The following is a 19,594-nucleotide window of genomic DNA, read 5'->3' on the forward strand; positions in this document are numbered from 1 at the left end:
CACTCTCACCATTCACCCTGACTATTCAGCCTCACCACTCACCCTCACCACTCACCCTCTCCCTCACCACTCACGCTTACCACTCACCCTCACCACCACCACTCACCCTCACCACTGACGCTCACCACTCACTCTCTCCCTCTCCACTCACCCTCACCACTCACCCTCACTACTCACTAATCACCCTCACCACTCACCACTCATCCTCACTACGTACTACTCACCTTCACCACTCACCTTCACCACTGACGCTCACCACTCACCCTCCCCTCTCACCCTTCCTACTCACCACTCAACCTCACCACTAACCCTCACCCCTGACCACTCACCCTCCCCACTCACCACTCACCCTTCCTACTCACCACTCAACCTCACCACTGACCACTCACCACTCACCCTTACCCTCACCACTCACTCTCACCACTCACCCTTACTATTCACCACACACCCTCACCACTCACCCTCAACATCAACACTCACCCTCACCACTCACCCTCACCACTCACTCTCACCACACCCTCAGCACTCACCCTCACCCTCACCACACACCCTCACCACTTAACCTCACCACTCAACCTCACCACTCACCCTCACCACTCACCCTCACCATTCACCCTCAACACTCACCCTAACCCCTCTCCCTCACCACTCTCCCTCACCACTCACCGTCACCACTCACCACTCACCCTCACCCCTCACCACTCACCCCTCACCATCACCACTCACCCTCACCACTAACCCTGACCCTTCACCACTGACCACTCACCACTCACCCTCACCACTAACCCTCACCATCACCATTCACCCTTACTACTAACCACTCAACCTCACCACTCTTCGTCATCACTAACCTTCACCACTCACCCCTCACCACTCACCCCTCACCCTCACCACTCACCCTCACCACTCACCCCTCACCATCACCACTCACCCTCACCACTCTCCCTCACCACTCACCACTCACTATCACCATTCACCCTCACCACTCACCCTCACCACTCAACCTCACCACTAAACCTCACCCTCACTACTCACCATTCATCCTGACAAATCACCACTGACCAATCACCACTCACCACTCTCCACTAACCCTCACAACTCAACCTCACCACTCACCCTCAAAACAAACGAATCTCTCACCACTCACCCTCACCACTCAGCACTCACCCTCACCACTCAGCACTCACCCTCACCACTCACCCTCACCACTCACCCTGACCACTCACCCTCACCACTAACCCTCACCACTCACCCTTACCACTCACCCTCACCACTAACCCTCACCATCACCACTCACCCTTACTACTCACCACTCAACCTCACCACTCTTCGTCACCACTCACCCTCACCACTCACCCCTCACCACTCACCCCTCATCCTCACCACTCACCCTCACCACTCACCCCTCACCATCACCACTCACCCTCACCACTCTCCCTCACCACTCACCACACACTCTCACCATTCACCCTCACCATTCAGCCTCACCACTGACCCTCACCACTCACCGTCACAACCACCACTAACCCTCACCACTCAACCTCACTACTCACCCTCAAAACTAACGACTCTCTCACCACTCACCCTCACCACTCAGCACTCACCCTCAGCACTCACCCTCACCACTCACGCTCACCACTCACCCTTACCACTCACCCTCACCACTAACCCTCACCATCACCACTCACCCTTACTACTCACCACTCAACCTCACCACTCTTCGTCACCACTCACCCTCACCACTCACCCCTCACCACTCACCCCTCACCCTCACCACTCACCCTCACCACTCACCCCTCACCATCACCACTCACCCTCACCATTCAGCCTCACCACTCACCCTCACCACTCACCCTCACCACTCAGCCTCACCACTCACCACTCACCGTCACAACCACCACTCACCCTCACCACTCACCCTCACCACTCAACCTCACCACTCAACCTCACCCTCACTACTTACCATTCATCCTGACCAATCACCACTGACCAATCATCACTCACCACTCTCCACTAACCCTCACCACTCACCCTCACCACTCACCCTCACCACTCACCCTGACCACTCACCCTCACCACTAACCCTCACCATCACCACTCACCCTTACTACTCACCACTCAACCTCACCACTCTTCGTCACCACTCACCCTCACCACTCACCCCTCACCACTCACCCCTCACCCTCACCACTCACCCTCACCACTCACCCCTCACCATCACCACTCACCCTCACCACTCTCCCTCACCACTCACCACTCACTCTCACCATTCACCCTCACCATTCAGCCTCACCACTCACCACTCACCGTCACAACCACCACTCACCCTCACCACTCACCCTCACCACTCACGCTCACCACTCACCCATCAGCACTCACAACTGACACTCACCCTCACAACAACCACTCACCCTCACCGCTCACCACTCACCCTCACCACTCACCCTCACCACTCACCCTGACCACTCACCCTCACCACTAACCTTCACCACTCACCCTTACCACTCACCCTCACCACTAACCCTCACCATCACCACTCACCCTTACTACTCACCACTCAACCTCACCACTCTTCGTCACCACTCACCCTCACCACTCACCACTCACCCTCACCACTCACCCCTCACCATCACCACTCACACTAACCACTCTCCCTCACCACTCACCACTCACTCTCACCATTCACCCTCACCATTCAGCCTCACCACTCACCCTCACCACTCACCGTCACAACCACCACTCACCCTCACCACTCACCCTCACCAATCAACCTCATCACTCAACCTCACCCTCACTACTCACCATTCATCCTGACCAATCATCACTGACCAATCACCACTCACCACTCTCCACTAACCCTCACCACTCAACCTCACCACTAACCCTCAAAACTAACAACTCTCTCACCACTCACCCTCACCACTCAGCACTCACCCTCACCACTCACCCTCACCACTCACGCTCACCACTCACCACTCACCCATCACCACTCACAACTGCCACTCACCCTCACAAAAACCACTCACCCTCACCACTCACCCTCACCACTCACCCTCACCACTCACCCTGACCACTCACCCTCACTACTAACCTTCACCACTCACCCTTACCACTTACCCTCACCACTAACCCTCACCATCACCACTCACCCTTACTACTCACCACTCAACCTCACCACTCTTCGTCACCAAGCACCCTCACCACTCACCACTCACTCTCACCATTCACCCTCACCATTCAGCCTCACAACTCACGACTCACCCTCACCACTCACCACTCACCGTCACAACCACCACTCACCCTCACCACTCACCCTCACCACTCAACCTCACCCTCACTACTCACCCTCACCACTCACCCTCACCACTCACGCTCAGCACTCACGCTCAGCACTCACCACTCACCCATCACCACTCACAACTGCCACTCACCCTCACAACAACCACTCACCCTCACCGCTCACCACTCACCCTCACCACTCACCCTCACCACTCACCCTCACCACTCACGCTCAGCACTCACCACTCACCCATCACCACTCACAACTGCCACTCACCCTCACAACAACCACTCACCCTCACCGCTCACCACTCACCCTCACCACTCACCCTCACCACTCACCCTGACCACTCACCCTCACCACTCACCACTCACCGTCACAACCACCACTCACCCTCACCACTCACCTTTACCACTCAACCTCACCACTCAACCTCACCCTCACTACTCACCATTCATCCTGACCAATCACCACTGACCAATCACCACTCACAACTCTCCACTAACCCTCACCACTCAACCTCACCACTCACCCTCACCACTCAGCACTCACCCTCACCACTCACCCTCACCACTCACCCTCACCCCTCACCCTCACCACTCACGCTCACCACTCACCACTCACCCATCACCACTCACAACAACCACTCACCCTCACCGCTCACCACTCACCACTCACCCTCACCACTCACCCTCACCACTCACCCTGACCACTCACCCTCACCACTAACCCTCACCACTCACCCTTACCACTCACCCTCAACACTAACCCTCACCATCACCACTCACCCTTACTACTCACCACTCAACCTCACCACTCTTCGTCACCACTCACCCTCACCACTCACCCTCACCACTCTCCCTCACCACTCACCACTCTCCCTCACCACTCACCACTCACTCTCACCATTCACCCTCACCATTCAGCCTCACCACTCACCCTCACCACTCACCACTCACCGTCACAACCACCACTCACCCTCACCACTCACCCTCACCACTCAACCTCACCACTCAACCTCACCCTCACTACTCACCATTCATCCTGACCAATCATCACTGACCAATCACCACTCACCACTCTCCACTAACCCTCACCACTCAACCTCACCACTAACCCTCAAAACTAACAACTCTCTCACCACTCACCCTCACCACTCAGCACTCACCCTCACCACTCACCCTCACCACTCACGCTCACCACTCACCACTCACCCATCACCACTCACAACTGCCACTCACCCTCACAACAACCACTAACCCTCACCGCTCACCACTCACCCTCACCACTCACCCTCACCACTCACCCTGACCACTCACCCTCACCACTCACCACTCACCGTCACAACCACCACTCACCCTCACCACTCACCCTCACCACTCAACCTCACCACTCAACCTCACCCTCACTACTCACCATTCATCCTGACCAATCACCACTGACCAATCACCACTCACCACTCTCCACTAACCCTCACCACTCAACCTCACCACTCACCCTCAAAACTAACAACTCTCTCACCACTCATCCTTACCACTCTCCACTAACCCTCACCACTCAACATCATCACTCAACCTTACCACTCACCCTCACCACTCACCCTCACCACTAACCAATCTCTCACCCCTCACCACTCACCCTCACCACTCACAACAACCATTCACGCTCACCGCTCACCCTCACAACTCACCACTCACCCTCACCACTCACTAATCACCACTCACAATCGCCACTCACAACCGCCACTCACCCTCACCACTCACCCTCACTACTCATCCTCACAAATCACACCCTCACCATTATATTTTTGCCCCAGTCAACGCCGGATATTTCCCATTCGTAGCAGTTCATATCAACTCTATAACCAACTTATATTAAACGGGAACAGCGCGATCCTAAAGTAATCTACAACCTTCGATTAGTCCTTTGTGCGATTCAAAGAATCGATTCCTGGCATGTTGGGGGTTTACGTTTTGAATGACAGAGTTTTATTTTCATTGGTATGTTATGTTTTAATGTTTTCAGGAGTTTTTAATTACATTTTTGCCCCGGTCAACGCCGGATATTTCCCGTTCGTAGCAGTTTATATCGACTATAACCAACTTATAGTAAACGGGAATCGTCCGATTCTAAAGCAATCTACAACCTTAGATTCCTTTGCGCGATTCAGAGAATCGATTCTTGGCACGTCGGGTTTAAAAGTAATTACACAGTTGTATTTTCATTGGTATGTAATGTTTTAAAGTTTTCAGAAGATTTTAAATGTATTTTCCCCCCGGGCAACGCTGGGTATATCGAGTTTATACCACAAAGTCGTCGCTTGACACGTGTGGCGTGTCGAGGCCTAGTACCGTGCAGAGCCTCCGGCCTCGCCTAGATTGCCCACCCGGCTGAGGCTGGGTACTGGGGCCGTTACCCCCCCCCCCCCCGCGCTACAATAATACTGTCTAATCGCTATAATTTTATTATCTACCGACCCTATAATAGTAATTGCACACATTGGGGTGGGGGGGGGAGTGAAGAGGACGTGAAACTTTGATGAATTTACCTCAGAGTCGCGTGTTAATGCGTGCGCATATTTTTAACGGGAATTAAAAATGGCGTCCACCCCGCAGTGAAGGCATTGCTACCCGTTGCCAGGGGCAACCACCGTGGTCCGCGCCGGTCGGGAATAGTAAATAAATAAATAAAGCGTTAAATAAATAAATAAAGAGAAATCGCACTAAATCGGTAATCGGTCCGATTTAAAGTTTAGAGACGAAAAATCAGAAATGCCTAAGTTTACCGCGGGGCCGGGGGCGTGCCCACCTGCAAAATGTAATCTCGGCGAACCCCACGGTCCGAGAGCTACATCCCCCGCAAGGGAGCGTACGCAGACGGACAGATGGACGGACAGACAGACAGACAGACAAAAAATGAATTATATAGGTTAGATTTCAATAATGTTTTCGATTATTTTAATTATTTATTTTAATTATTTATTTTTTACCTACGTGACTTTCATAATCAACGTTTTTGGGTTTAGATCGCGTTATTTATAAATGTGTCGTAACCCTCCACCACCCGACACGGCCAATCAGTAAAAAAGTGTCACGTTGACAAAAGACAAATAGTTCACTGCTTTAGCCCACCGGTGTGTTGAAGCGTCAAACCACAACATTTACATTGTAAACCCAAAAACGTTGATTATGAATAATATCGGTCGCGAAAGCCTACGTGTTAAACTACGTGACTTTATCGGAAAAAACCTAAGAGTATATATACGAACGGTTTTCTATTCGTATACATTGAGTAGTGAAGGTGTATGTTGTTGAACTTCTTTTATACCAAACCATGCTAATCGAAGGTGATAAACGCGTTGAACAGTCAAAACTGGCTATGTATACTGATGAACATTTTTATAATCTCTGTATTTTTTTTTTTTAAAAGACGACTGCCACCACCGCATGTTATACTCATTTCCCCAAATACTCTGCTACTTTTGCTTTAACCTATCATACGGCATCAGCAATGTCACCAATCTATTTCTGTCTCTGCCACGTGCAGTAGTTGCTACGTATACTCACCTGTTCATAAATTTAGATCAACCACAGCCGTTCAAGTACCCTGCCCACCGAAACAAAGCATCTTTGTGGCAGATCCTCTTGGCTGATTCATTACTTCTAAACACAAGCAGCAACATCAAGTTTGACAACTTCGATCCTTGCTCGCATAGATTAAGGCGTTGTGTGATCTTGAGAGGATCGACGTGATTCGCATTTCTCTCTTCACCTGAAGACAATGCTGTCTGGTGCATTGTTGGTTGAATGATGATTCACCATGGAAGTGGAGAAAGACGGTAAACTACCATTCTTGGATATTCTGTTTGAGAGGAGGCCTGACGGATCCTTGGGACATTCTGTCTACAGGAAAGCCACCCACACAGATTCCTACTTGAAACCGGATTCCCACCACCACCCATTTCAAAAGAATTATCTCATCAAAAGCTATACCACAGAGCCCATGGCATTTCTGACAAACACCACCTGACCGGTGAATTAAGAGATGTACATCGGGCCCTCAGGATGAACGGATACTCTGACCGTACTATCCACCAAGCTGTCTCTCCCACCACACAGAAACAGCCACTTGAAACTCCGACCAAAACTATCACGTTACCATACATAGCAGGCGTGACCAAAAAGATCTCCAAAATTCTAAACAAACATAAGATCCAAGTCCGATTCAGTACAGTGCATAAAATCCGTGATCTGATTCCATCTGTGAAGGATGTCGTTCCTGACTTACAGTATCCTGGAGTCTACAAATTGAGTTGCATTTGTGGTGATTGCTACATTGGAGAAACGAAACGTCATGTTTCTGATCGTGTCCGCGAGCACAAGTCAGATCTGAAACACGGCAGAACTGATTCTTCTGCCGTTGCCGATCATTGCTACAACTCGGTGGGCTCTCATGAAATTGTCTTTTCTGAGACCAAGGTTCTCTGCAAACCTCCCGGCTACCATCAAAGGTTTGTACACGAAGCCATACAAATATACAAACACAGACATAATTTCAACCCTGATGATGGGTACAAACTTAGTAATCATTGGAAAGATGTTATCAACCACGCAAAAAAGACTTAATTACACTTTTTTGGACCATCTTATCTGACAGGCACTATTTTACTTTACTTTACCGAGTGTTAACATCCCCAGTTATTTTTTGGCAGTGCTCTCTTCATTGTTCAGCCAGCATTGGTATAAACATGGGCATTTTCGTTCTTTTGTCTATCATGTGTATCAGACCTCCCCTCCCCCCTCTCTGTCCATTGTGTTGGCGTGTGCAGCAGCAACCGCGTCCAAGCCGTCGTCCATTGTTTTGGCCCCGCTCACCCCCCCTCCCCCTCCCGATGCGTTGTACTTAGCACTCCGTGCTGTCTTTGAGCCCCGCCCCCCTCCCTCCCGATACGTTCCATTTATTGGCTACCACATTCTGATGAGCTACCCCCCCCCCCTCCTCCCCCCTTCAACTTGCTTATAAGGGATTACTTCTTGAATCATTGCCTCACTTGATGCAGCTAATTCGGCTGTGACGGTCCCACCTGATGACGGAGACTTGTGTTGCCTCCGAAACGTCGCGATTTTTGTTTTTATTTTATTTTATTTTCATTAAGTTTGATGTTTTACCTACGTGACTTTACCGAAAAAACCTAAGAATATGATGATAAGAGTTGTTCTCGCAAGGAAAAATGCTACAGGTTCAGATATGTTAATTTTGTATTTTCGTGTTGTGATAAGTCTTGGGAAATGATAACGCGTTTGTGTATTCCTGTATGTAGAGTCACTCAAATTATACATGTGCATTACATACATCTGTTAAAATTAGGATAACTGAAAAGGTAAAAAAACTCATTAATTAGCCAAAATAACGCCAAATATACGAATGGCCTTAAGCTGACATAACTACAATTCAGTGTCGTGTGTTTTGCTCTAATTGTCGCTGAAATGTTTTGTGAAATTACAATGCGATTTCCACCTTAAACGGTTATTTAATTGCACATATGTCATATACATTTTGAATTGCAACGGATATTAATTAAATATAATGTGTGATTTTGTTTGTACTGGAATGGCAAATGTAATTCATACACAATCTAACACATGCGTTCCAGATGTCAGTTGAACAAAGCCAAGTATGTATGCTTGGGTTAACTTTTCACCAAATTCTGTGCGAATTCCAAACTTTGGTTACGTAGCGCTTACGGAATAACAGCCACGGTAATGAAAGGCATTGAAATACATTTGGGGAAAACAAATCGGTTGCATTGATGAATATACACTTGTGTATTTGTTAGTATCTCAATGATGTTAGAAGGCAGCAGGACTTATAATTATACTGGTAGGAACCTCCTGGTTACACCAGCCCACAGGGGATTATTGTGTCCGTCGTGCAGGGAGGGGCTGGGTGGGGAGGGAGGGGCTGGGTGGGGAGGGGAGGGTGGGGAGAGGCTGGGTGGGGCTGGGTGGGGAGGGGCTGGGTGGGGAGGGTGGGGCTGGGTGGGGAGGGGAGGGTGGGGAGGGGCTGGGTGGGGAGGGTGGGAAGGGGCTGGGTAGGGAGGGTGGGGAGGGGTTGGGCTGGGTGGGGAGGGGCTAGTCACCCCGTGGTGCCCTTATAAAACGCAACGTTTAACCTACTCACGCCGGCCTGTGCCCGCCCTCACAGTCGGGCATATTCGCGGAATATACCACGCCGCCGTTGACCCTGGCCATTGACCGAGCAACCCAACGTTCCTACCAGCTCCCTCCACAGGAATGTGTTTGGGAAAGGCGGTGCTCTGGGAGCAGAAACGTGCTATTCTGAGTGAAGTTTAATTCTAAGTCAGTCGTGACCTCTGGCATGTGTTCACTTGTAATAAAAATCTAAAGTGTGCTTGCCAGTAAATCTGCCAAGATGGTGTAAAATTTGCCAAGGCTTGCATATATTGTTGTGTACTCACCAAGTAGAGGTTGAAATTTTGTCTTCTCCAACCATTGTGAATATCAAACAGCGATGATGCTAAGAATGCATTTGCAATATGTCCTCGGAGCTGTTGGGAAATGTGCCTCATTTTTGTATTTGTCAAGGATCCCTTTGAAGAATTAGTGAATTGTGGTCATTGTGTCCGAAGATGTATCTCCTTGCCTGGCTGCCCTTATAACATATGCACTGTTTACTTTCTTCATGCAATCTCAGTGTAGCTGTTCTATCTCTGTAAATGTGTTTTTATATTTTCTAGATATATGTTGTTTAGGCCTTGGTTTGTGAGAGCTTGGGTGACTCCATGACTTTCCACTCTACGAATGCACAATGACCAATGGGAACAGAAAATCAGGAGAAACATTTGAGACCAACCAGAAATTGTAAGCAAGCCAGGCTTTGGAAATGTTTCTCTACCATCGATCACATACATACAATGAAAAATATTCTGGAAAAATCCAATGAATATCGTGTAACATTATGCCTTGCTTTTGCAGATTACGATTCAGCATTTGACTCGTTGAAACACGATGAAGTTTCCCAATAATTAAGACCGATATAAAAAAGACATCAATAAATAACGAAAAACATTTTCAACAATGGAACAGCCACAGTGAGATTACATGTCACAATTAAACAAATTACATATCAGAAGGAGAGTCAGGCAAGGAGAGATACTTTCACCAAAGTTCTTCACAGGAACATCAGAAAATGTTTTATTCCATAAATTTAATTGGGGAAATAAGAGCGTAAACATTAATGGATAACCATATATACATCTCAGTGTTGCTGATGATACAATGATTACAATAACAAATGGAAAATGAATTATTGAAGGTAAAGTCACCAACCTTTCGGTCACCTACGTGACTTTATCGAAAGAACCAACGAATATGGATTCCTGCAGTCACCAAAGCTTCAAATCAAGATTGAAGGTAATTGTTTTAAAGTTCGGATCACGATGAAAAAAAACTAAATTCATCATCAACAAGTTCGCTGAAAAAATTAAAATATTTGTTTGGGAGACAACTGGAAACGCATCACAATATATATATACCTCGTGCACTTATTAAAGGTGGACTGGGAACAAAATGATATATCATTTATACATTTGTTAAAATATTGGCAAAACTATACAGTTCCTTTTGGCTGTCTACGAAATAACAACACATGTAAGAGAATACAAATACATGTCGGCTTGTGTAAGATTTTTCCAGACTTCAAATTGAGAAGATAGACAATATGTATGAGTTTGTCCAGCGGGTGGTGTGAGACTGATCAATGGCGGGATGCGAGCATTGTTGCCTGCATAAGATTATACGAATCCAAGGGCAAACAAAAGTAGGTGACACGTAAAGGATGAGACAAGAGGTCACAATAGTTCGGGTATCTACTCAGGTTTGAGGATATCGTGATAGCTGATGCAACAGAAACCGACACACGATGGAAAATAGGAAGAGCTCAGAGCAGATTGGAAGACGTAGTCGACAGAGACTTGGCACAATTGGACCTAACAATACCAACAGCAGAGAAGGAGATGAACGATTTCAAGAAGTGGGTGATGAGCAGCCTCTAGTTGCTCTGAAAGATTTGAAAAGTACAAATTCTGCGTGAGCATCGTTGCTGTGTGAGATATTGGAAGCACGATTTCTATGCCAAATGCGTGAAATGTACGCTTTAAACTGAGCATATTTATATAGTAATGGAGTAACCATTACTAACCAAGTCAAAACAAATAAAAGATAATTTGTACTCATGAAACCCCTAAGGCTGAATCCCACATATGGTAGATTCAACCTCCAACAAACAGGCGCATGTAATACTCTACATAGATTGACAATTATGCCATGGCAAGTGTCCTCAGTACAAAGATGGATACTTTGTCATAATTTCAACTGGTGAGAGGCTTGTTTTGATCAGTTAAGACACCACGAGGGGAGTCATCAGGGGGAAGAAATTGATTATTTATTTATTTAAAGTAAATTACCTATCCCATTGATGCCTGTAACATACTGAGTCTCCATCTAATTTAAGCGCATGCATTTTGCATTCCACTGTAGGCCTCAAGACTCAAGAGTACGTTCGTTGAAGCAAGTGACCGATTCTGCGGACACCTTGAGCATACAAAATACAGGGCTTCCATGAAACGCCCCTCTACTTTTATTGAAAGCAAAGCAATTTAAGGTAAATTACGCAATAATACAAATCACAGTTCGTCCTGAAGGTGGTGTTCGCCGACAAGCGCCCGGTGGCCGGGTGACCCACGTAACCCGGTTGGGCCCAGCCCGGAACGTCTACGCGGGTGAAGGGGCGTGTGCGTGATGCCAGTCAGTATGGAAGGGAGAGAGGGATGAGTCTCGGACAGGCTGAACACCGGCGATGGACAGACTCGCTACGGGGACGTTGGAATGCCCATGTCACTGGTGGGGAAGGGAAGGTCTCGACTAGACGTATTCGGTCTCACCTCCGCACACAGCATTGGCACTGGTACCAAACTTAACACTCAAGCATCAGCACCGTCAATATCTGGGCACAGTTCAAATATGTCAGCCGCATTGCGGAACACATTTTGCAGCATCTGTGGAGTTCTTTTTTTGGAACTGCCGCCCATATATAGGTATGATATCCTAAACCTTGCAGATCTCTAGCTCGTGTTTGATACCGCCTCTGACTTGATAAAGTCCCGTGCAAAGAAATCCAAAGGCGTTAAATCCGGAGATGGAGCTGTCCAGGGATCTGATGCCACTGCGTCTCATCAAGCGATTTGTAAAACGTTCATTCAGGTACTTCTAAACGATGTTTGCGTAATGACAAGGAACCCCATCTTATTGAAAATGTTACTACCATCACACCTTCTTGTACGTTCATATTCATAGGGTCCTGCAAAGAAACGTGCATATACCATTAGTTCAATGAAATGGATAGGGGCTCTATGGACACCCTTTATACTCTGCAGTTGCTAAAATGAAAAGAAAGTGTTTAAGATGTCATATTTTTCTTGAAAAGTCAAGCACATCCGTTTTGCTTTCGATGCTAGGTATCCAGAGGTGCTTCATTGCCATTGCTGAGCCGTCTTTTTTGGCTGAAGTATCGTTTCAGGACCTCCTGGCAGGTGAATGAGGCAAAGTAGTAAATGAGAGGGTCCAGCATGCAGTTGAAGGTGTTGAACACAAGTGACAGAGGGCGCCACCATATGTTAGAATGGCTAACATAACCGATGACATGCGTAGCATTGTAACAACCAAAACAAAACAGATAAATGAGCATCGTAATTATGATCAGCTTAATGGCACGTGTCTTCTTTTCTTTCCGCATGCTGAGAACATTTTTGGAGAGGAGCACTTTCATGATGGAGGCGTAGCAGTAGGATGTGACGAACAGCGGAATCACGTACAAGACTATGCACAGCACTAACCGAAGACCCTCTATGAAATGCAAGTCATCTTGGCTGAAATTATCATAGCAGGAGGAGGCGGCTTCACTCGTGTTGTGAGCTGGGTCGATATTCATCAAGTTGACCAGATTAATGGGTAAAATGTGGATTAATACCACCACCCAGATGATGGCACTTGCCATGCAGCCCCACACCTTGTTCCTCCACACCTTGGACTTGATGGGGTACAGGATGGCGAAGTAGCGGTCCACAGAGAGGGCCATCACGGACAAAATGCTCACGTAGGTGGTCGTAAAGAAGACCGTGTAGATGAAGTGGCAGAGGAAAAGTCCGAAGACCCACACGTTCCCCTTGAAGTAGTACGGGATGATGAAGAATAGGCAGCAGACGAAGAGGACATCTGCTACGGCCAGGTTGATCATCAGCATGGTGGTGGAGGACTTCCTCTTGATGCACGCACAGAGGATGTAGATGGCCACGAGGTTGAGCGGCAGGGCGAGCACGACCACCAGGCAGCTGACAGCCGGCACCACGTCTTCGGTTAAGTGCATAGTTGACCTGGATGAGTGACCTTAACGTCAATATACAGATACAGCAACTAGTTATCAATGTATCCATTTACACAATACTACAGTGCCCGTTGAATAACGTATTTGGACAATATAAAGATGTAAAACAAATACTTTAAAAGCCCAATAAATTCGTGATATGCACATAATGAAATTATATTTCGAACAATATTCATGTTCAATAGGTATGCAATCAAATTCCCTTGATCAGGGCACACGAGGAGGTTGAGCAGCCAGTGAGATGAGAGGCACTTGAAGGGACCTGAGATGTAGTTCTGTGATGTCACCTTCCAGGGGGCCGTTCTCTAACGTGGGGGCAGTGTTACACGGCTTCCTGTGGCAGCTTCGAGTGGGAATGTATTTGTGTCATGACTGACATCAGAGCGCAATTAGTGACGCTGACGCTATTACGCAAATGAGCATCAGTTAATGCTCATCTCAGCGACCGCGAGCCAGTGTTGACAATGCCACACGTCTATGGTGGCAATCGTCTTGCCATTTCAATGGGGGGGCGGGGGGAAGTTAAAATAATTAACAGTAAGATAATATTCTTGGTTCTTTCGGTAAAATCATGTAGAAGGGAAATAATAAAATCATAAAAATAAAACATAAAATGCTCAGCCGTAGCAGATCATTGTTATAATTCAGTGGGCTCACATGCCATTGACTTCTCCAAGACGGAGGTTCTTTGCAAGCCATCCGGCTACCATGAAAGATTCGTTCATGAGGCCATCCACATATGCAAATATACAATTTTAACCGAGAAGATGGATTCTGGCTCAGCAATCATTGGAAGGACGTGATAAACCATTTCGGGTCTTTATTGATTGTGTTCTCGTTTACGGTGACTTTCAGACCGCATTCCTTTCGCTGGCATTGACTATATAGCTTTGGTATTCTCCTCACGGATGGGAGTTTTTTGCTCCGCTGCAAGTTTCCCTCTACCACTCTCCCATTGACATATTTCTTTGCTCCCTCTTAGTACCTTTAGTAAAATTTCCCTCCCTTTATTACTGCTAATCCTACATAATACACTAGTATAATATGACTTTGAGACCCCCCACCGCCTACACATTCGACAAGGAGTGACTCACCCCATATCTGTATTTGTCATCAACATGCTAAATTACCCTGTTGATATGTAAACTCCTTTGTCAAGGCGCTCTCCTCCTCCCACCCAGCTTAAAATACGCTGCCAAGCTTAGCAGTGTTCATTAGGATGCTGTCTTTCCGACAGCTCTGTTCTTCACCTGAGGACGGCTGCTTGCGTTGTGGCCGAAACATCGTGAGAATTTTATCATGTTTGATTTTTAATAATTTATTATTATTTTATTATTTCCCTTCTATGTGACTTTACCGAAAGAACCAAAAATATGAATCCCTGCAGTCACGAAAGCTTTAAATCGAAAAGTAAGATAATACTTGATATTATCGTGAGCCTTATGTATATAACAAAATACTTAATCTATGTAGAGTTTTAAAATGTTGTTATGCATGTATGTTTAACTTTTTTCACACCGTACTTAGTCAACCATGCTAATCGGAGGTGTGGGGGAAGGACAACAAACGAAACATAAAATAACTTGTAAATAAATTAGTTTTCAATCTAGAATCCCGTTGTGTAGTGCAGTAATAAACATTTGTTTGCAGTCACAACTATCCATTGGTTTGCCTCTTATCGAAACTGTAAGGGCAAATTATATTCAATCGATTTCATTGGCTATTTTGAAATAAATTTAACAAGAAATAATAGTAAGATATTATACCCAATATGGATATGAAACACATTGTGGTATCATTATTTAGTGATGAATTTCATTGCTCATGTGTCAACACTTTCGCTTAGTCATATTAAATTATGATTTTCTATTGCAGTAACTATATACGATTGTACCGTTATAGTCTGGGGTACCTGTGTTGATGTGGTATATCAACATTTGGTCCCAAAATAAGATTTTTTGCATTTTCATTGGTTATAATTGCATTATGCTGAATTTGCTCTGTTTTCTTAAACGTTCTGAAATGATGAGCTTTACCATATGCCAGAGGCTCACTTCATACTGGCAGTTTACAGATGACCATTTCTGAATTTATTATATAAACCCACTAATCGTTTTACCACATCAACATTACTGCAACTTCAAAAGCGGTAAACGTACTTTTGTAGTAGCCAGATGTCTTCTATGCCCGTTGTCTTCAGCGTCGAGATGGTGATGTCCCACAGATATCAAGTCGTGTTGAAAAACCATCAGACGTAAATACGCCCCGCATGATAAAGCCTTCTGTGCAAGTGACTGAAGTTCCTGGTATCAGCGTAAAACCACTATGTGTTTATGTTTAAAAAAAAAAAAGGGAACACAGTCTTGTTTGGTTATGAATCACGGTTGTAATTTCGCAAAATGTCTCATGGAAATTGTAATTTGCCCTTTACTCACAGTTTGTGTCAACAAGGCGTTATTATCCATTTGACCCGCTATCAATATGCACCAGATGAGTTGGAATCAGATTTTATTGTGATATTCCAGTAAAGTATTTCGCACTGTTTGTACAGAGGCTCAAATCAACAGTGATTGAGTAAGCAAATGAACCGTCATGTGTTCAAGTGGATGTAGCGATGTAATACGCTAAGAGGACACGTTTCCCATCTTCAGAGATAAAGACATCTCACAGATCCCTCTTGGCTACACAATATCCCTTGTCTCCTTTGAGGGCTACCAACGACTATTTTTGGTTTCCAACAAGATGGGCATGTACATGTGTGCATGTTGAACGTCTTTCGCATCATACGTAGCCAACGGTGCTAATCGGAGGTACATGGCCTTACCTTGAGTCAGGTGTGGTGGTTCAACACCTCTGTGATCCAGAAATTTGGAGGCACGTGTTGGTGGGCGATGCCGATTTGTGATAATCTGAAACCCCGCTAGGTGTGGCATTACAGTAGATGATACTGGTAGGAACCTCCTGGTTACACCAGCCCACAGGGGATTATTGTGTCCGTCGTGCAGGGAGGGGCTGGGTGGAGAGGGAGGGGCTGGGTGGGGAGGGTGGGGTGGGGCTGAGTGGAGAGGGTGAGATGGGCTGGGTGGGGAGGGTGGGGAGGGGCTGGGTGGGGAGGGTGGGGTGGAGAGGGGCTGGGTGGTGAGGGTGGGGCTGGGTGGGAGGGGTGGGGCTGGGTGGGGAGGGGCTGGTCACCCCGTGGTGCCCTTATAAAACTCAGCGTTTAACCTACTCGCGCCGGCTTGTGCCCGCCCTCACAGTCGGCCATATTTGCGGAATACACCACGCCGCTGTTGACCCTGGCCATTGACCGAGCAATCCAACGTTCCTACCAGCTCCCTCCGCAGGAATGTGTTATCCCTGAAGCCATTTGTGCAGACACCTATGTGTTATCGTCTCGTATGCTTGGGTTTTCTCTGGGCATACCGGTTTTCTCGCAGGAGCAAAATATGGCATTGTCTTTTAAACTGATTGGCCGACACCAAAGACAGCCTTCTTTAGGGCCTCGTCTGACACTGGTGAGACAATGCCACTATCAGAGCATTTATAGCTCGGGGTGAGCAGCTATAAAATGTTACCTTTTTGCCAGTATCAAAAAGATACTTGATATTGCCAAAAAGGTCCCAAAACATTTCTTAAAATGCAATAAAAATGTAACGCAGCATGTCTTGCCTCACGGCAGATGGGGAGCGTACGTTCACAGGAAGGTCCTGTTTTTTATGCTAATGTTGGTCACGTGACCAGGAAGTGACGATGTTAGATTTCCACTGTACCACGCGGGCGTCGGCCATTACACAGATAAGTCAAGATGGCGGCACGCATCGCATCTCAGTGAGACCACAGCCGCACTTGTCCATTGTGGGAGCTTAAGAAGCATTATCTGTAAGTTGTTTATATTCCTATAATATTGGAAATGCTGCTGTAATGTTGGAATGACCGTTATAGCAATGTAAATGCCTTTATGGTGCCGTTAAGTTGTTGTAGTAAATACGAGGCCTAGTTAGTAACGAAGCCTGTGACTTTCCTTATTGTGGATGTTACTTGTGATTTAGTAGGTCAAGTCAGATTTGTGCCTATGTTGCGATCCTGAGAGTGATGACGAAGTATCTCATCCACAGTTTAGTGTTAAGTGTAATGCTGTACATTTGGGGTGCAGTGGGATGAATACACTATGTGCCTGTATGCAACGCACCAGCTTGTGCCTTTGTCTAGTTGTTCAGGGGTAATGTGGGGGCCTGGTCTTTCCAGGATCTATTGTTATCTGAGACAATGTTCTGATGCTGTGGTGTTTATTGTGTGGGTGTTTCCGAATTATAACAGATGCTGTATCTGTGTTTTCTCACCAGTTTTACCTGTTACAATCAATAAATGACGATCGGAGTTGGACGGTCATCCTGGCTCTGAGGGTTTATTGAACACATGGTTATCTACTCGACTAGCGGTGCAACGCAGCGCACAGCGAGGCCGAGATACAGCACCTTCCCTGCATATTTCCAGTTTGGAATCTTAGACTTTTTTTGTTAGTGTGTCGTACCTCGTTTGTGTAGAGTCAATACTTATGAACGCAAAATGCAATCAAGAAGAGTGTATCCGATTGTTGTCAGCATTTATACATATTATACTACATTACACAGTGCAGTTGCCACCGCTGGTTGCCTGAGCGAGTCATACATCTATTCATTTATCTTAATTCAAGAGAATGTTTTATTTATTGAGAAGCACGCGGTGGGTCGGGGGGGGGTCATGGAGATGAACTCGCCAGGAGAGGGCGCCCCTCTCGCGAGGCGGTCTCGCCCATACAACTTCGACAGGGACAATTACATTGCTGCAAAACATTTTTTTTAAACGTTGTATCAAAGCCCTGCGAAAGGCTGTCTTGGTCAATAAGAAGGCCTGTCCATGCTCAACTTGGTATCCTTTGTCGCTCATAGTAAAGTCATTTTATTTTTCATTTGCTATACAGCCAGATAATACGACAAATCGCTAACCTTAACACCCAGTCGTTCCTAAAAGTTGAAGGCGGTATAGTACTATAGTAATAGAGCAAGTGCAGAATCACTGAACCGGAATTGATAGCTTGAAAGAATTTAGCGCGGGGCCCTTGAAAGTGCGGGCCCCGTAGCTACAAATGTATCTACTTTTGCAACTGGGATAATCCGGCACTGTGCAAAAGGTGCTGGAAATGTCCCCGAAGCCCATTAAATTATCAGCAGACAAACCGATGAGCTGCAGGCCGTGCAGGAGGACAAACCCCCCCCCCCCCCTTCTGCTCGGTGCAGCTTGGGGAATGGGTCTGCAGATTCTGATCTCCTAGGAATTTATCCGTTTTCATCAGAAGAACACATTAAAGGCATAGAACTGTGTTTACGTCTCCTCTGTGAAGGGGTGGTAGCGGACACATCCCCTTCGACCAGGATCTGCTTTCCGCCTTCCTGCCCTGTTTTATGATTCCCAAAGTGTTTCGTTGCCTTTTTTTGAACGGGATGAAATCCATCCGAGAAGCTGTCCAATACCGGGGTCCTGGGATTCCTTTGGGACAGATATTCACAAGCGCTTCGTAGCTGCCACCATGAGGGTCAGGTTCGCTGTTATATTTGTTTAAGGGAGTCCCCACTTAATCGAATGTGTGCGTTATTGTCTGAAGGGGATTATTTCAAGAGACCTCCCAGGAAAGCTCCCTGTTGTCTCTGGGACCTTTGCGAAATTCCCGACGCACCTTGCGTGGCCGTCTTTTGAAAACTTGGCTTTGGTATTCGCTCCATGGAAAGTCGTCCTATTGTTTGCAGTGACCCCTGGTGGGCGTGAGGATGAGCCGCATTCGGCCTTATGTTGCTCATCACGTAACATATACGTCAC

At 46.8% G+C, this 19,594-nt stretch overlaps 1 protein-coding gene across 1 annotated transcript; it reads right to left on the bottom strand.

Annotated features, from left to right (window-relative positions):
• Positions 1-10,430: 10,430 nt before the first annotated feature.
• LOC144719843 (proteinase-activated receptor 1-like) lies at positions 10,431-13,760 on the bottom strand. The gene has a single exon (XM_078596097.1). It carries the CDS (start codon positions 13,721-13,723, stop codon positions 12,812-12,814), a length of 912 nt encoding a protein of 303 aa, XP_078452223.1. The 5' UTR covers positions 13,724-13,760; the 3' UTR covers positions 10,431-12,811.
• Positions 13,761-19,594: the final 5,834 nt, after the last annotated feature.

Source organism: Lampetra planeri, chromosome 7 (assembly GCF_965212315.1).
Source record: "Lampetra planeri chromosome 7, kcLamPlan1.2.h2, whole genome shotgun sequence".
Classification (NCBI taxonomy): Eukaryota; Metazoa; Chordata; class Hyperoartia; order Petromyzontiformes; family Petromyzontidae; genus Lampetra; species Lampetra planeri.

Bases quoted from the DNA above. Each gene is read 5' to 3' on its own strand.
- LOC144719843 (XM_078596097.1), bottom strand. From the start codon at position 13,723: ATGCACTTAACCGAAGACGTGGTGCCGGCTGTCAGCTGCCTGGTGGTC.